This window comes from Pelodiscus sinensis, chromosome 2 (assembly GCF_049634645.1).
Source record: "Pelodiscus sinensis isolate JC-2024 chromosome 2, ASM4963464v1, whole genome shotgun sequence".
NCBI lineage: Eukaryota > Metazoa > Chordata > Testudines > Trionychidae > Pelodiscus > Pelodiscus sinensis.
In genome coordinates, this window is record NC_134712.1 from 202678567 (window position 1) to 202695865 (window position 17299).

The following is a 17299-nucleotide window of genomic DNA, read 5'->3' on the forward strand; positions in this document are numbered from 1 at the left end:
CCCTGTCCACAAGGATCTGGGACTACCTGCAGACAGGGGCTGCTGCAGCAAAGCACCCTCTGTCCAAGGTGATGCCGGTGCTGGCAACGGACAGAGGGTACTTCAACAGCAGTACCCTTTCTAAAAGTAAAAAATGAAAGAGGCACTGATGTCATACAGAGCAAACATTCCAAAGCAAGACATCATCTTGTGTCTTACTACCAACACATTTGAGCCTAAGTTCTTATTAAAAGAGGGACTTATTGATATTCAGTGATTAGTACACAAGTTACATATACCTAATAAATTCAGTAGTATTTGGGTGTTTTTGACAAGGAAGAGTTGGAAATGAGTGTGTAAATTTTCCCATAAAGCTCAAGCAACAGATTCCCATACTGGAGTTCCTAGAGAGTGACATACAACTGTTAGAACATAGTTTGGCAGTGTTACTTTCAAAGAAATTAACAAGCAAGAAACATTTATTATTCTGCCAGTTCTTAAATATCTCAAATAATTAACAAAAGCATTTAAGTACAGGTTGAACCTCTCTAATCTGGCACTCTCTGATTCGGCAACATCCATGGTACAGCATGATATCCAGTATGATTAGCCAGATGGCCACTCCCATGGCAAGTGGATAAGTTTCCTGCAGTTCCGTAAAGTTTGTTCACAGCCACCAGTCCTGGCTCTGTGTCCAGTGCTGTTGTTTAACTCTGATTTTCCCCTGAATGTCTTCGAAGAATCCCGTAAACAGTGGAAATGTTGGTAATGCTGCTAGAAAATATTGACCTCTCATGGCGTGGCAAATTCTCTGGTTCAGCACCGATCAGGTCCCGAGGATTCCAGATTAGAGAGGTTCAACCTGTAAAAAACTTTTCATACATCAGCATAGTCTCTCAGAGCTTTCATTTTGTTCACATTATGCTGAGGTATTTCTGAGGGTTTAAAATTTTGATTTTTTTTTTTTAAATAAAGAACTTGTTTTTATATTTGCTACAGAGATGCCTTTTGGCCCAATGGCATTTTAGCAGAAACTGTTCCACGCAGAGACAAAGCTATTAGAATGCGAACAAGAGTGGCAGGGAAGACTAAACTACTAGAGATAATGCCAGGTGAGTGAGCTTTGAATATTTTAATGTTCTTACTAGTATTGTACATTTTTCGATTGTGTGTGGTTACTGAAGTTGAAGTGGGGGAGCGCAATATTTATTTAAAAGTGAAAGGAGATAAAATACCGGTTGAACCTCTTCAGTCCGGACTTCCATTGTCCAGCAACATCTGTTGTTCCAGCAACCCTGTGAATGCTCTTGGCTGGAACACTCATGGTGGGGGGGAGAAGGCAAATCATCCCAGAGTTTCTGCAGTGTCACAAATAGTTAGTTTATGGTGCTCAAGCTTGGGGGAGGAGTGGGACTGGGGGGATGCTTGGAGGAAAAGGCAGGATGGCTGCGTTGTCCGATGGGGCTGCGCTCCTGACCTCCAGCCATGGGCTTCAGTCTTATTTATGCATACTGCATCTAGATACCAAAAGACAGCAAAATGTATAACGACATTATTTTTGCATATGTATGACCAGTAAATACAATAGCATATCATTTTCAGACATCTACTACTAGAATGAAACCTTTTTCTTTATGGTGCTGTTTTTCTAATGCTATTATTTCTTGCCTCCATGCTGCAAGAAATCCTTCTATAAGGCCGTGTCTACGCTACAAAGAAAAGTCGGAAAAAGATATGCAAATTGTCTACATGGCCAAATTTCGGAAAAACTCCTCTTTCGGCACATCCCTTCTTCCTAGTACAATGAGGTTTATAGGGATGGCAAAAGAACATGTCTGCTTTTCTGAAATATTTTTCAGAAAAGTGGACATGTTCCTTGGACATGGCATAGCTTTTCCAGTATCCTGGAAAAGAGCTTCAGTGTAGACGTAGCCTAAGAGACTGAATATTGAAGTAGTTGATTTACAAGGAGTTCTACCTTATTAGTTAACCTAAATATATTTAAAATGTGTATTAAACTACTTTATAACTCTTGTCATTTGTGTAGATGAACTGAGGCACATCATAGGTGCTGAGACAACACGGAAAGGCATTCTTCGAGTCTTTGAAATGTTTCAGCACACTCAACTAAATAAGAGAATGGTATATGTCTTTTTGGAGGGCTTTCTGGAAACCTTATTTCCACAGTATAAATTCCTTGAGCTCTTCAGCAAACTGCATTCACGGTCAGAGCAGATGCAGAGATACAAACAGAGACTACAACCTACTCAAGCACCTTCATTACAGAAAAGGTGACACTCCAAACTTTTAAGCTGATGTTTGTTTGTCCAGGATTAGTGGCATGGGCATATTCTCTGGGGCTTAAAACTCACATGCTCTTGTTTCTGCACCAGTCTTTTAGTCTCACATATTAGACTATTAATACATCCATAAGACCTGTGGATCTTCTCATCCTCACTAATATTGCAACCACTATTACAAGGGGATTTGTGTGTCTCAAGTGATTTGGTGCATCTTCATGCAACATTGAGAAGAATATTGGCCAGTTATGTAAGAAGTGTCGGTTTCTTCCATTCCTGACTGAATCAGTGATTGCCAGCAGTGAAAAGTGCCAGACTGTATTTGCTGAGGGGTAAGCAAAGCACAACTACAGTGCCAATGAGGGATTTGGCTAGTTTAGCACTGGGAGATCGTGCAATGTGTGTGAGAATCAGGTGGGGGTTTGTTTTGCATTTTGATTATTGGAGGCATTGTGAGTCTTGATCGACGTTTGTTTGAAGGCTGCACTAACAGTAATAGAAGCCTTTGGAATAGCTGGTTCTGGGGGGGAGAGTAAATTAAAAGTACATTCACTGAGTAGAGGCTGAGAACTTGGCTTTTACACATCAATTAACTTCACCTCCATTTATTTTGAAAAAATAAACTAATATTATATCTTTGTTGGTTTTGTTATTCACCAGTGTAAGGAAGAGGTGTGGTAGAAAATAGACCCTTTCTTCTGATGAATTTGTAGCTTTAAGGGCCTACTTCTGTTCTTATGACACATGACATACAGCTTGCATGCAATTTAATTAGAAATGGGGCATATAGTTTTTATTGAAATAGTGCAGTTGGTATCTTTTTAAAAGCATGTCTCCAATCAGTGAGCAGTGACAGAAGGATGGGGATCCATTCTCCAAACAGGATAGACACTATATTAAGAGTAAAAATTTGCCATAAAAAGCAAGTTACTCGTGACTTTTTTTTGCAGTAAAACAAAGTATTTTTAATAGCCCACTGTATTGTACGTGCTTCAGAATAGCCCCAGAATGATTATGAAAAGTTGCTAGAATTTCTTGGTGCCTCACTTATACAAGAATCTTCTAGACTTTATTAAAAAGTCATGTGCAAACATTTGGAAATTCCTGAATGTGTCGTAATGTATATATGAAAATAAAAAAGGAAACACAACTACAATATTTTTAAATATTTTTTTTTATTTTTTGCGTAATGTAAAATTTTAATAAATAAACCTATTCTGCACAAAAGCCCCAAGTCTATCCATTTACTTCCATAAAAATTAATGTCTGGTCAAAAATAAATATTAATTACACTTGTTTGGTCTTAATAGATCACAAAGTTTGCAACTTCCATTTTTTAGACGTTCCCTTCTGTCTTGAACTTTAACATCTATGGCAAAGGATTTGAACCATGCACACTCCATTGTCTTTTTTCCATTTTTTAATGTAAAAATTTTTTTTTTACATTAGATGTAAAAAAAAATCTAAATTCTAATAATTTAAATAGGGTATATAACTTATCACTGAACCAAGATCCTCAGATAGTAATTCAAGCCTAGATGGGAACAAAAGATGGCTCCTTTGCTTGAGGGATGGGGAAGAGGACTTTTATGATATCATCTTGAGGGTAGGAATCAAAAATGCCCTCAAAAATCGGGTCTGCAATCAAAACAGATAAAATTTCATATTGATGTTCTTTTTTTCTCTTAGATTTCATTCAGATCATTTTTTCATCATATTTCTATTGTATTGAGGATGACTGACATTGATATATGGTATACATGTGCTTGAGTTTACTTTTTCTTCTTTACAGATCTACTTACTGTAAATTAAGTCCCTTCTTTTATAATTTCCAGGAAGGCAAAGATAGTGTATGTAGAAGGTTCCCTACTCACTGTCCCATCTATGTATATTTCACTAAGTTTTAAAGACACAAAAAAATTAAGAGCTATTGGAATTAGCCATTTTTCCTTACCTTCTTGAATAAGGTAATTGATATTTCCATGATTGAAATTCCTGTTGCGTGCATGCCGGTCTAAATCTTATCCCTATGTCAATATTCAGGGCTCGACAAACTGCAGCGAAATCCACTTGCCAGCCCCGCACCGTGCATGTGCCAGATCCGCACTGCACATGTGCATGCCGCCGCTGAACGGGGCGATCGGCTGAAATCTACTCGCCACAGACGAGTAGATACACGGATTTGTTGAGCCCTGTCAATATGCCTCAGCATAGTTGACATCTAAAACGAAAAATATCATGCAAAATTTGTGTTTGATGGGCCACACAATACATCAGCTGCTGGAACGTGATGTACATAATAAACAGTATATAGAAAAGAGGCGTAAAAATTATACCCAACTCTATTTTTTAGTTAAATTTGTAAATCACTTAATTACATACAGTGCTTTGAAATCACAAAAATAATATAGTAGTTTCTGAAAAACCTGTGGTGCCTCTTTTCTATTGGCACCTGTGCTAAACTTCTGGAAGAACAATGGTCATACTCATATGGCAGATGATTTTGCAGTTACTTGGTACATATATTAAAAAAAATCTTCTGGGACATGATTTGTAAATTACGTACCAGGTTTAAAAAGGTCATTATACTTAGTGCAGTTACTGCATATACATATAAAAGGCTTTGTTCTACTATTTTATTTCCGAATGAGGGTTGTTATTTTTATATTGTAGGCAGGAACCATCAAAGATAAATAATTTTATCAATGTTTGTGTTGTTTAAATGGTTTATGTGTTGACCATTTAAAATCAACCCTGCCAATATGTGTGATATATTACCCTGTAAATGCCCCAAAATTGAATGTTAAATTACAGCACTTAATAGGCTAGGTCTGTCTCCAAGCATTTGGGTGCTGCTACTAGCCGCTGAAAATAATTGTGCCATTGTCCAACAAATGCACTTATTTTAGCCTTAATTCATTTTAAGAGAAAATGAACAGTTGACCATTTCACTTGACTCGTCCTAAGCTTGTGTTGCTGGTGTTTGCTAAAACAGTTAACTTTAATGCTACCAGAATGTGTACCAAATTTTTTAAGAAGTAAAAAATAAATTCCACGGTCTAAATTTTAATTTTGTGCAATATTTTCATTTAACGCATGTGTATTTGAATAATTGTAATATAAATGCATTTTTAATGTTTTGAGATCTAGGTTAAGTTGTCTTCTTAACCCAGCAACTTACGTTCTGTTGTTTTTGCATCAGTTTATTTAAGGACTTGTTTTAAAAGTCTTGTTTGACACTCCTTATCTCTCTTGTTATTGGTGATCTTTGCTCAACTGAGCATGGCTCGTATAGTACAAGGGAAAATCTAAAGAGCACATCTTATAACTATAGCTGTTATACATGACTTGTGCATATCATTGTACAGTAAGTGTCAGCTGTGTGCCTAATTGTTCTAATTATCTTATCCTCTCCCCTTTTTGTCTAACAAAGAACAAACATGAATCAGAATGTCAGTCATTTTTACTGAATGGCAAAGGACTCTAATTTTTTATTTGGAGTTTGCATTATGCTCTGTCCAATAGAAAAGCTGAAAAAATATTACACTAATAAAGTATTAACAATGTTTTTTGCAGAGTCTGTGGTTGGTTTGTTTCAAAATACGTTTCCCATCAGTAGATGAACAGCATATCTCATGTCAGGTCTGAAAACTCATTAATCACTACTTTACCTAGTAGCAATTGGCGCTGGAATAATTTGTAAATATCTGTCTGCCAGAGAAATACTCTTGCTACAATTGCCAAATCTAGTGCTGAAGAAATCTGCAAAGTCATTTTCATTGGTAAATATTGGGTACAGATTCACTTATTAAAAAATTCATGATCTCACTTTCCTTTTCATATCTGAATTCTAAAGAGATTGGCGCAATAAAGAGCAATAAAGCCATATCAAATACAATTAACTGCAGTCCTTCCTCAAACTGTTGTACATGTTTGGATCCATGCTTTTCTCTTTGGGTCTGCCTTGAAGCACAACTGTTATCTTTGATACATATATGAGAGAGAGAGAGAGAGAGACACACACACACACACACCTCTGCCTGGCATTGCCCATGTCTTTCAGGGCAGGAGGCTGGCACTGGAGGGCACTGCAGGGCCTTGGGGTTGTGGGAGGCAGGGCAGCAAGCTAGGAGTGTGGGGGGGAGGGTGCAAGAGTGATGGTTGGGGGTGAGGAGGAGCTCAGGGCAGTGGGTCCCAATTGATGGAGCCTTTTCTCCCCCGTACCCGCCCCTCCCCTTTCTCTCTCCCCCTGCCGGAGCTGGTGGGACCTTTTCTCCCCCCAGTCCCCTCCAGCGCCAGGGGCCTTCTGTCTCCCTCTGGTGCTGTGGCCAAGGGCTGGGCAGGGGAAGGGCTTGGGGCAGGGAGATTAATTACCCAGTCTGGGATCAGGCAAGATGGCAGAGCCCCATCCCTGCTGGCCAGTCCTTGGCAGTTCCCCCCAGTGGCCACTCTGCATATAGCTGTTCCCTGCGCTCCCTACCTCCAGTTGCTATTCTGTGCCCTTCCCTTTTGTGTTCCTCCTCTCTGCCCCCTCCCTTTCCATCTTCAGGAAACCAGTCCCATTCACAGCACTTCCTGTTTTCTTTGAAGTTAGGATAAGAGGAAGCTGCATATCAAATTTGATGGTTCTAGCTCTTACGGTTTAGAAGGAACAAAAAACAGGACTATGTAGCACTTTAAAGACTAACAAGATGGTTTATTAGGTGATGAGCTTTGGTGGGCCAGACCCACTTCCTCAGATGAGGAAGTGGGTCTGGCCCACCAAAGCTCATCACTAATAAACCATCTTGTTAGTCTTTAAAGTGCTACATAGTCCTGTTTGTTTTGTTTCAGCTAGACTAGACTAACACAGCTACATCTCTATTACTGTTTAAAAGGAGTTCCTGAACAAACAGATTCACAGACAGATACACATTTCTTAGATACATAGATAGATATTCCAGCTGTTCTACATTCATCATAAAGATGTCGTGAGATCTCAGAGCCCAAAGGTATCATTTATTTAACTCTGTGGTAAACTATTTACTGCGATTATTTTCAGCTAATTTATATTCATGTTTATTTCAGCAACAGCTACTGATTCTAAAACTGACTTCACAGCAAGAATTTCAAACATTTTAGATCACTCAAAATGAGTTTTTAAAAAAGCCCAAGAATTGTTTTCTTTAAACTGCTATTCCTTCGATTGAATCTACAAAATTATGCATCTGCTAATTGCTGCACAAAGGAGATATTCTTATGCAGTTTTTACCCACTAAGATACTATGTTACATCTAATTTTTATGCTCTTTGATCTCTGGCAAAGGGGGAGAGTAGCTGGGGTTTATATTATGCACTCAGCATCACTTGTCTGGATCTGTCTAACTTCAGACTTCTTGCTCTATCCCTCAGAGAAAAGAAAACTAACTTATTTAAGTTAGGATAAGAAAACAATGTAAATCTACTTTTACTAACTATTTCAAGATTTAAGGTTTAATTCCATGAAATACTCCATCTGTGCTATTTTAGTTTTTCCTTCCCAATTCTCTGTACTTTAATATTTTAGTATGTAAGTATCTCTAACGATCATGCAAAGCTTTTTTAAAAATTACTATGGTTAGAGATTGCTCCCACAAGACAGTCTCATAGACTTAATTTTTGTTAAACATTTTGATATCGTACTTCAGGAAGAGCTAGCTGGAGATTTCATTTAACATAATTGTAGAGAACAATTTAATTCCAAAGGATAGTTATAATTATACAATTAGATTCAGAATTGTCAGTTCAAGGCACTGAAAAAAAACATGAGTCTGGCCCAAAATAAATAATGAAACTGGCTATAAAAATATAATTTTGTTTTGTGTGTATGTGGTGACAGAATGAGATAGTGGCCTTCTGACTTTTGAGCCTTCAGGGTGCCGTGAAATAATTTTAGGCTTTTCATGGCAATCAGGAGGGTTAGAAATTTACTATGCTTGAAGGAAAACAAAGTTTCTCATGAAATTACCAGGGCTACAAGACAAAACCTATGTGTCATGAGATTCATAATTTTGTGAGTTAGCAATGCTGTTAATATTCATTAAAGGTTTGATCTCACATGTGCCCTGACTTGTGAATGGCATCTTGTTTTGTTGCATCAAATGGACAGAGCACAGGAGAAAATAACTTCTTGGGGAGGGGAGCCAGGGGTTTGGCACACTTCACTGATGTAAGCCCAAAGAATGCAAACATAAGAACACAAACTTACGGAAAGCCTTCTTGCTTGAGGACTCCTTAGAGGAATGGTGAACTGGAATGGAAGTTTTCTGAGTCTCAGGTGGAGGTGTTTAGAATCTTATGAAAGAGAATATTCTCCTAAACCTAAATATCAATACAGTTTGTCTAAATATCCGCTTTCTCCTTTCCCTTGCTCAGATGTCAGGTCTTGTACTGTAATCTACTAGGCTACGTCTATGCTACAGAGGTATTTTGGAATAAACTATTCCGGAATAGTTATTCCGAAATAGCTTATTTTGAAATAGACATCTACACTTCAGGGAAGCCTCAAAATCAGTCCGAGGCAGGCTTTTCTAATGTAGACGTGCTATCTCAATTTAAAACCCCAGGAGGAATAACTTAGACTGGCCTGGTGAGAGGCTATTTTGAAATAGCAGAAGTGGAGCATCTACACACGCCTTATTTCGAAATAGCTATTTCAGAATAGGTGTTGTTTTTCATAAAATTAGGTTTACAGAACTCAAAATAAGCTGTCCGTTATTTCAAAATTATTTTGAGATAATGGAACATCTGTGTAGACAATTCCATAGTTATTCTGGAATAACAGCCGTTATTCCGAAATAACTTTGCTGTAGACACATTCCTATTGTCCTGCAATGTTAAAAAAGCCTTAGATTTCTAATGTGGAAAAAATTAGGTGCTTTGTTCTGTATTGCCCTCCACTTTGTGTAATCATTTACAAACCTATAGCAGAGCGGGAGTAAGATACTACCATTCTGACTTGGTGTTTTACACACATTTTGTTCCCCTATACAGAGTGCAGGGCAACAGAGAATTGGATTCTACATACACACACTACATACCCGAGCTTAAAAAAAGCTATCTTGCAGTATCTGTTAAAATGGAATGCTTAAGATCACTTATCCAGTCCTGCTGAGGATCTAGTAGATATTATGTTCCAAACGTTATACTAACATAGCAAATGCAACCAGCAAAAAAGAATTTGGAGAATGGGAACAGCAGTCGCCGACTGTCCAGGAAAAGTTAATGAGTCCTTAGTGAATGTCCAAAAACAAAATATGTGAGATGAGTCTGTTTTATTATGGAGAACTACCAATAGCACCTAAGCAGTTAAACTAGTGAGAGATGTTACAGTTTGGGGATAAATTAAAGGCAGCAGTTTTTTACCCTGGGGGAGACTGCAAAAAGGTCAGAGGGAGAAGTTAAGTGACAACGTCCCCAACTCCTTAGAGTGAGAGGCAAGCAAGGTATTTTAAAGTTAAGTGCTTGAAGAACTAAGAGTCCAGCCAGCTGATTCAGCCATGTGTCTACTCAATTGACTTTTTTGATTCTCATTAGAGAATCACAGGACATTGTTCCGGAATAAAATCTGAGTTGGGAAGCAAAATAAAACCAGAAGCTGAAGATGTGTAAGCTTTCTTGGCTGAAGTGACTATGATAACCTGCTTCTAGTAGTACTCTGCACATCTGTGGCACTCTTCTTTGGGTTGAACTTCTCCCTGAGGGCATGATCTTTCTGTTGTTCCATAGGTTGTGTAACCCTTCTGCCAGGCCAAGTAAATAGCAGCAGCAAGGGCCGGGTTCAGTATCTAGGGGTCTCCTCCCAACGAGGTAATACAACACCGGCTCGAGCCCCCACCCAGTGACCTGGGAAATCTTACATACACCTCTGGGTGCCTCAAAAGAGGCAATTCTTCCCCTCTTGCAAGCACAGAGCCTCAGTGTAGTAGCAAACCTTTAATAACATGAGGTAACCGACATCTGCATTGAATTGGGGAAACACCACAACTCGGATTTACCAACCAAACAATGAGCAAAGGCCCTCCCCTCAGCCACAAATCTCCCCAACGTCCCAAAAGTCCAACACCCCAAGAGTCTCAGCCCTGGGTCAGTGCCGTCCCAGGGTTCAAAAGTCCACCCGGCAGGGTTCCACCATCCCAACCTGGAGGGGTGGGGGATCGATGCACCTTATGTGGCCCGGCGGTGGCTCCGCCTCTCCGTGCCGCCGCCGTCAACACGAGTCACTCCGCCACACTCCACTTGTCGTCAGGTGAGCCGCCTCCACTGTCCGGCTCCGCAAATCCGCCAACCGTCTCGGTCCACGCTCCGGACTGCCAGCTGGTTGCTCCGCCAGCTGCCGCTCTTACCAGTCGCAGGCCGCCGTCAGCTGCCCCGCCAGCTGCATCTACTGTCCGCCTGCGCTTGCTGGTTGCCCCTTGCAAACTGCTCTGCTAGCAGCACAGCACCAGGCTCCCCTCAGCAACAGTGATTTCAGCTCTTGTCCACAGCTCAGCAACAGTGATTTCAGCTCTTGTCCACAGCACAGCGCCAGGCTCCCCTCAGCAACAGTGATTTCAGCTCTCGTAGCGCTGGCCCACAGCAAAGATAGCTCCACAGCTCACAACTAGACTCTTAATGGAATCTAAATTAACTCTGATATTCCACAGTGGAGAGAGGAGGGAGTGCAATCAGTGTTGTTTAGGCCCTCAGACAGGGCCCCACCACCAGGTACCAAGACCTGTCCCCAACCTCCCTCAATTTGACTGGGTTTGGAACCCATGCCCCTTGTCTAGCGAGTGCTACTTAGTTTATGGCGAATCCCTCTGTCATAAACAGTTCCACCATTCCATTGTCCTTGATTCGCATAATCAGGGTAACAACACTTTTATCCCCTCTGCCTCAATAACAGAGAGACTGGGGCTCCCACAGTGGCCAAAGTGACGATTTGGGCTGCTGTGGCACATACTAGACAGGGTGGGTGTGTCTATGCAAATTGGGCTCAGCCCCTGAAGTCTCTGTGCACCACTTGCCACAGTTCGCCACTAGATGTCAGGATAGAGTTTACCCTGACCCTGCTTACAGTTGCTTACTATGAAAGATACACTAAGCATGTATGTAAATAATGCTGATAGTTGAAGAAAATGTAAAACATAATGGGTTTAGTGCAAGGACTAATTTAAGAAATACCATAAACTGGCTATTTAACCAAGCCTCTGACTGCCAGACACTGGGCCTGGATAATGGGGTTGATTCCCTCACTCGATAATTGCCCTTTTCTGTTCACTCCTTCTGAAGCACTTGGCATTGGCCACTGTTGGAAGGCAGGATACTGGGCTAGATGGACCATTGGTCTGACCAAGTACTGACATTGTTTTAATTTTGAATCAATTTCTAGTTTCAAATGGCTGTCTACCTCATTAATAACTGGCCATGCACTGTCCTATAATGAATGAAATATTGAAAGAGAGCTGAAAGAAATACTAAAGTAATGCAGAAAAACCTGTAGGAGACAGAATTTGAGCCTAAATTCACAGGCTCCAGGTAATATGAAATGGATCAGACAAATAACTGAACTTCTGGATTCTTAACTTCTAAATCTTTTGAAGTTTGCCCATCACTAATATGAAACAGGATTATGCTCTGCAGGCACTAAGTTTTTGAGAGTTTGGTGCTAGCACCTGCTGAGACAGAAATTTTAAGTCAATAGAGTTCTTAGTGTTTTTTCCCCAGCAATTTTGTTGTGTTTCTGTGTAAAAGCACATTCTACATCAGAAAAATACTAAAAATGAGAAAGTATTTCTTGATTGATTTCCTCACTTTTCCCTCCTCCCCTCCCGACCAAAAAAAACCCCAACCCACAAACTTTTTTGGAGGTATCATGTTTAAACATACTTGAAATTCTCTCTCTCTCTCTCTCACTCTCTCACACTCACACTCACACTCACACACACAGTGATAGTGATCAGGAATGATGCAAAATGACATTTTTTCTGGAATACTTTCACAAAGACCTTTCTTGTGATTTTTTGAAACTTCTTGCCTGCAGAACTCACTCTTGAAGCCTGGGCAACAGACATTTTCATGATTAGGATGTGGGAAAGCTTTATAAAAGAATTGGGTCTGGTTGGTATGTCAGATGTTTTAAGCACTGAAAAGTGATAGGCTGTCCCAATATAAGTGGTGGGAAGAAAGGAAGTAAGAAGTCCAGCATATTAGCAGAATGTAAGGGTATCATTTCGGTATGATGATGGTGGTAAGTACAGAGTGAAATCCTGACCCAATGGTAAAACTGTTGACTTAAGAAATCCATGATTTCACTCCGTATCTTAAAAACAGATATGAATGTTAGCACAAATTGATGAGTCAAGGAAGTCTATAGATTCCAGCAGGCCATTGAAATGCATTTATCTTTAATCAATTCAGAAAAAAGTGTCTTCTTTGATTTAGATGTTTGACTTCTTGGGTGCTTTATAAAAATAGATTTTGAGAGGATTAGGATATATTTAAGTGTTTGCAGCAGCACAGGTAGGTACTTTTTTATGATTCCAAATATAGAAAGTAAATCCCATCACTGGCAATGATAGTCTACCACTTGTTTCAGACCATTTTGATTGGCTGAGAGTAGTATAAGTAGTGAAGCACTGAAGAGGACTCCTTACCCAAGATCTGTGCTGGCTTAGTATGTCTTGTCATGTCCAGCTCTTCATGCTAAAGAGACCTAACTCTATTGCTATTTTGTATTCTGTTAAAAGCAAGCCAACAAAGGCAGGCCTCTGTGCCTTGGTCTACACTTGAATTGCTTTACTAGTAGAGTTACACCAGCCTAGACTGGCAACACCCCTGATTGAAACATGACTTATACTGACAGTTCTTGTGTTGGAAAAAGTCTATTTGCTGATATAACCACATGTACACTAGGGCTTTTACCAACATAACTCTCTTGATCGGGGTACATCTCTTTCCTTCCAACCAGCATCACCATGCTAATAAAGTTTTGTAGTAGCCTGTGTGATGTCCCAGTATGAACTGAAAGAGGAGAGGAGGGAGGAGAGTATTCCTGCATTTTTCCTAATATTTTAACCCTTTTCTCCATTCCTCCTTATTACAAAACCATTATCAGCTTCATTCTTCCACTCCGGAACTAGTTGCCTGACTTACACCTGACTTTTTTGAAAACACTGCAGGTTTTTCATATATAAATCTATGCTCTTAGCTCACTTATGCTAGTTTTCTGATCCCTTCTACTCCTAAACATTTTTTTTAGGGGGGAGACCTGTCAACTAAAATAGGAATGAACAGTTTAAGACTGTATTGGAGAGATCAGCCCTACAGTGGAGTAGTGTAAATAACCACTTGGTTTCTACCATCACTAAGTTCTGTGAATTAACCATTTTCTCACTGAAATTACCTGCAAACACATTTCCCATCAATAGCAGCCCAGTGCAAGACATGAGAAAATGCTTTGAATATTTATTTTGAGTTTGCATAATCTGGATTGATGTGGGGTGATAAATTGTTCTGTAATCAATATTGCAGTAGGTAATAAACATTTTTGTTAACCTAAGTAAATGTCCCAACATTTTCACTTTAATTCTAAGGTATACCTAAGGCAATATGTTAACATTTGTTTCAGTAAACATGTTTAAAACTCATAATTTAGATTCATTTATCGTGGTGATAAATATTTTAAAATGGTGACCAATGTACTACATTTCAAAAAGCGAGTATATTGTGAGGGCATTTACATCCATATTACACACTTGTGTTTGGCTGGTGTGTGTGAGAGGATGCACTGTTCTTGCAGGTCTTTAGAAATGTGCTCTTACATTATACACTATACTCTAAATGACAAAACATATTGAGAGTATTTATGAAGGAAAATCATTTTGGAAATTTGTAGGTGCTAAAATGTGAATATTATAAGCAAAACAAACTGATCAAAACTAGAACTTTCATATAAAACTCTGAATTACAAGGCATAGACAGTGGCTAGATTTTGAATCCCAGGATCAAAGCTCACTCACCCTTAAAGACTGTGTCCCTGATCAGATCCAAAATCATTACAAACCTGTTCTATAGTTCTGGATGGATTACTATTGACATCCCACCAGAGCCATCAGCGCTGTGAGTTTTCAGCCCAACCTCCTGAAAATTTTGTGAAGTTTCTGACATTTTGATTCAAAATCTCATGAGACCAGCTTCCAAGACTTTATGCTTATTGAATCTAAACTCAACCTTCCCTGAACCAGAGTTCTGCTTTTTCAACCTATCACTAACTGCAAAGCATATTAATGTTATTGGTCAATGATACACAGTATAGAGTGTAAATAAATACTTAATAGACTATTTACAGGTCTGCACTTAAATAATTATGTAGTACTGAGAAGAAAAACAATATTTATGCATACAAGAAATAATGTAAATAAAAACACACATTCTTCTGCCATGTTAATGATCATGAAATTGAAGACCAGAGGGTATGAACTATTTTTGAGGACTGCTGCATTTCTCTTGCATGGTTTTGTGGTACATGCTTGCCATCATCTGTTCAGATGAGGAGATGGCCCAAAGAAGAGAAATGTTTAAAAAGACAGGCAACATCAACCTGCCTAGGAGGGGAAAAAAGGCTTCCTTGAATAGGCAGTTAAAATACCAAACTTGGGCTTTTGGATAAGATCAAATAAAATTCAAACCCCTGAAATGACATTGAAGAGTTTAAACATTCTCTTGCAATATTTGTGACCCATGCACTGCAGCGTTGTGTAGATAACAGAAAACCAGTGGGTCGAAGTGATTTATTACTCTATTTCCTTTATCTAACTGCGTGTAACGCTTGGAAGTAACAAATGGAATGGTATGAAGTGGAGTAGAATTGTAGCATTTATTTTCATAATCCACGTATTATTTGTTTACAGAGTGATATTAATTACTGTATGTGTATGGGACCCTGTCCTACAGCCTTCACATACATACCATTCCTACTGCTCCTGATCTTTCAATTTTGTTTCTGGCTCTCATAAGGACTACTTATCCAGGGCAAAACCAGGTTTGCCTTTGCAGGTGTCTGCGTGTCTGCAACAGCTCTGGCCCTGTTCTTTAGCATTCACCTCCATGTTGCCTGTAGCAGAGCTGCCTCCAGATCTCAGCTTAAAGGAGGGTTCCCAAGGAGAAGAAAAGTTATATATGGCCCTAGGTTGTGTTGTATTAAAACCTATACCTCTGCTAGACCACTGAGTGAATGTTTGTTCTCCCCTGCCCAATAGGTGTAATTTGAACTTCTATATGGGGGGTTAGGGCAGCTCCAGTCAGACCAATGGGGCCATGAATGTGCAGGGAAATATCACACCTGCCCAAGGCTTGCTGTTGGGGAGGTGGGTGGGCCACTGCCTCCTCTGTTCCACCCACAACTATGCCCATGCCTCCTCCAAACCTATTCTTTCTGCTTCCTTTCATCCAGACCCCTAGTCTAACAATGGGATCCGGAAGAAGACAGGGTTCCAACTGCAGAGCCCCACTTCCACACAGCAATGGGTAACTGTCTGTCTATGGGAATGATTGGGCCTACTGACTTCAATTAGTTTGCTCAAATGAGCAAGAACTATAGGATTGGACCCATGGATTTTAAACTGGTATTGTCACTTAACATAATGCTTATTCTGAGCAGTCATTCTTTATTTTTATTCCCCAACTTTAGGCTGGCTTCCGAGTGGAAGGTGTCTGTCACATCAAGTCCAATAGTACTTTAAAACACAGAGGCTGTGTCTACATTGGCAAGATTTTGCGCAAAAGCAGTTGCTTTTGCACAAAAGCTTGTTGCCTGTCTACACTGGCCGCGAGTTCTTGCATAAGAACACTGACGTTCCAATGTAAGAAATCAGTGCTTCTTGTGCAAGAACTGTGACATTCCCGTACAGGAATAAGCCCTCTTGCTCAAGTGTTCTTGCACAAGAGGCCAGTGTAGACAGGCAACATGAATTTCTTGCGCAAGAAAGCCCGATGGCTAAAATGGCCATTGGAGCCTTCTTGCGCAAGAGAGCGTCTACACTGGCACGGATGCTTTTGCACAAAAGCACATCTCTTGCGCAAAAGCACATGCCAGTGTAGATGTTCTCTTGTGCAAATACTTTAACGCAAAAACTCTTGGGCATGAGTTTCCCGGAAATTCTTTTAACGGAAAAGTTTTCCGTTAAAAGCGTTTTCGGAAAAGCGTCTAGATTGGCCCGGACCCTTTTCCTCAAAAGCACTTTTTGCGGAAAAGCGGCCGTGGCCAATCTAGACGCGCTTTTCTGCAAAAAAGCCCCGATCGCCATTTTCGGAATTGGGGCTTTTTTGTGCAAAACAAATCTCAGCTGTCTATACTGGACTTTTGCCCAAACGGGAGCAGCATAGTATTTCTGCAAAAAGCACAGATTTCTTACAGTAGGAAGTCAGTGCTTTTGTGGAAATTCAAGCGGCCAGTGTAGTCAGTTGGCAAGTTTTTCCGGAAAAGCGGCTGATTTTCCAGAAAAACTGGCCAGTCTAGACAGTCTTGCATTAAAAGTATTTGTGCAAAATCTTGCCAATGTAGACGTAGCCCAAAAGTATTTAGAACTACACAGTGCTTTGCAGCTTCAAATAGTTTGAGTGTTATCCTCCTTTTCCAGGAAGTAGAGGGCTAATGGGCCTGATCCAAAGCTCCCCAAAGTCAGTGGCTTCTTCAAGGCCAAAAACATGAACAAGATAGTGGAGAGTCCCTATCTCACAGTACTCTTGCGCATTAGATTGTAACTGAGGGTTTACCCCTCTCCCTAATTATTTTTTCATTTTTAGTATTTTTCCTTTTCCCTTCATAAGACACACCACTACATCACTATGTTTTGGTAAATGTAAAAAGGAACATAATGATTTGACCTCACCAGCAATTCCTCAGATAAAACCATTTTTATCCTTTTGCAAAGAACATGGTCAGTGTATCATTGTTTCCAAGTTAGCTCCTCTGATGTTGAGATTTTTCTCATTTTACTCCTATGAAAAATCTCCTAGCT

At 39.9% G+C, this 17299-nt stretch overlaps 1 protein-coding gene across 8 annotated transcripts in view; it reads left to right on the forward strand.

The window, feature by feature from the left end:
- The window catches only part of SNX13 (sorting nexin 13), a 127681-nt gene extending 121834 nt beyond the window's left edge, over nt 1–5847 (forward strand). For 7 of the 8 annotated variants that reach the window (XM_025179082.2, XM_075922255.1, XM_006138334.4 and 4 more), the window contains 2 exons: nt 979–1091; nt 2027–4034. In XM_025179082.2, the coding sequence (XP_025034867.1) occupies nt 979–1091; nt 2027–2274 (361 nt within the window). In that variant the 3' untranslated portion in view covers nt 2275–4034. Of the gene's footprint in view, nt 1–978; nt 1092–2026; nt 4035–4071 lie in introns of those variants that run through there. The other variant, XM_075922258.1, reaches the window with a different exon arrangement.
- The last annotated feature ends 11452 nt before the right edge of the window (nt 5848–17299 follow it).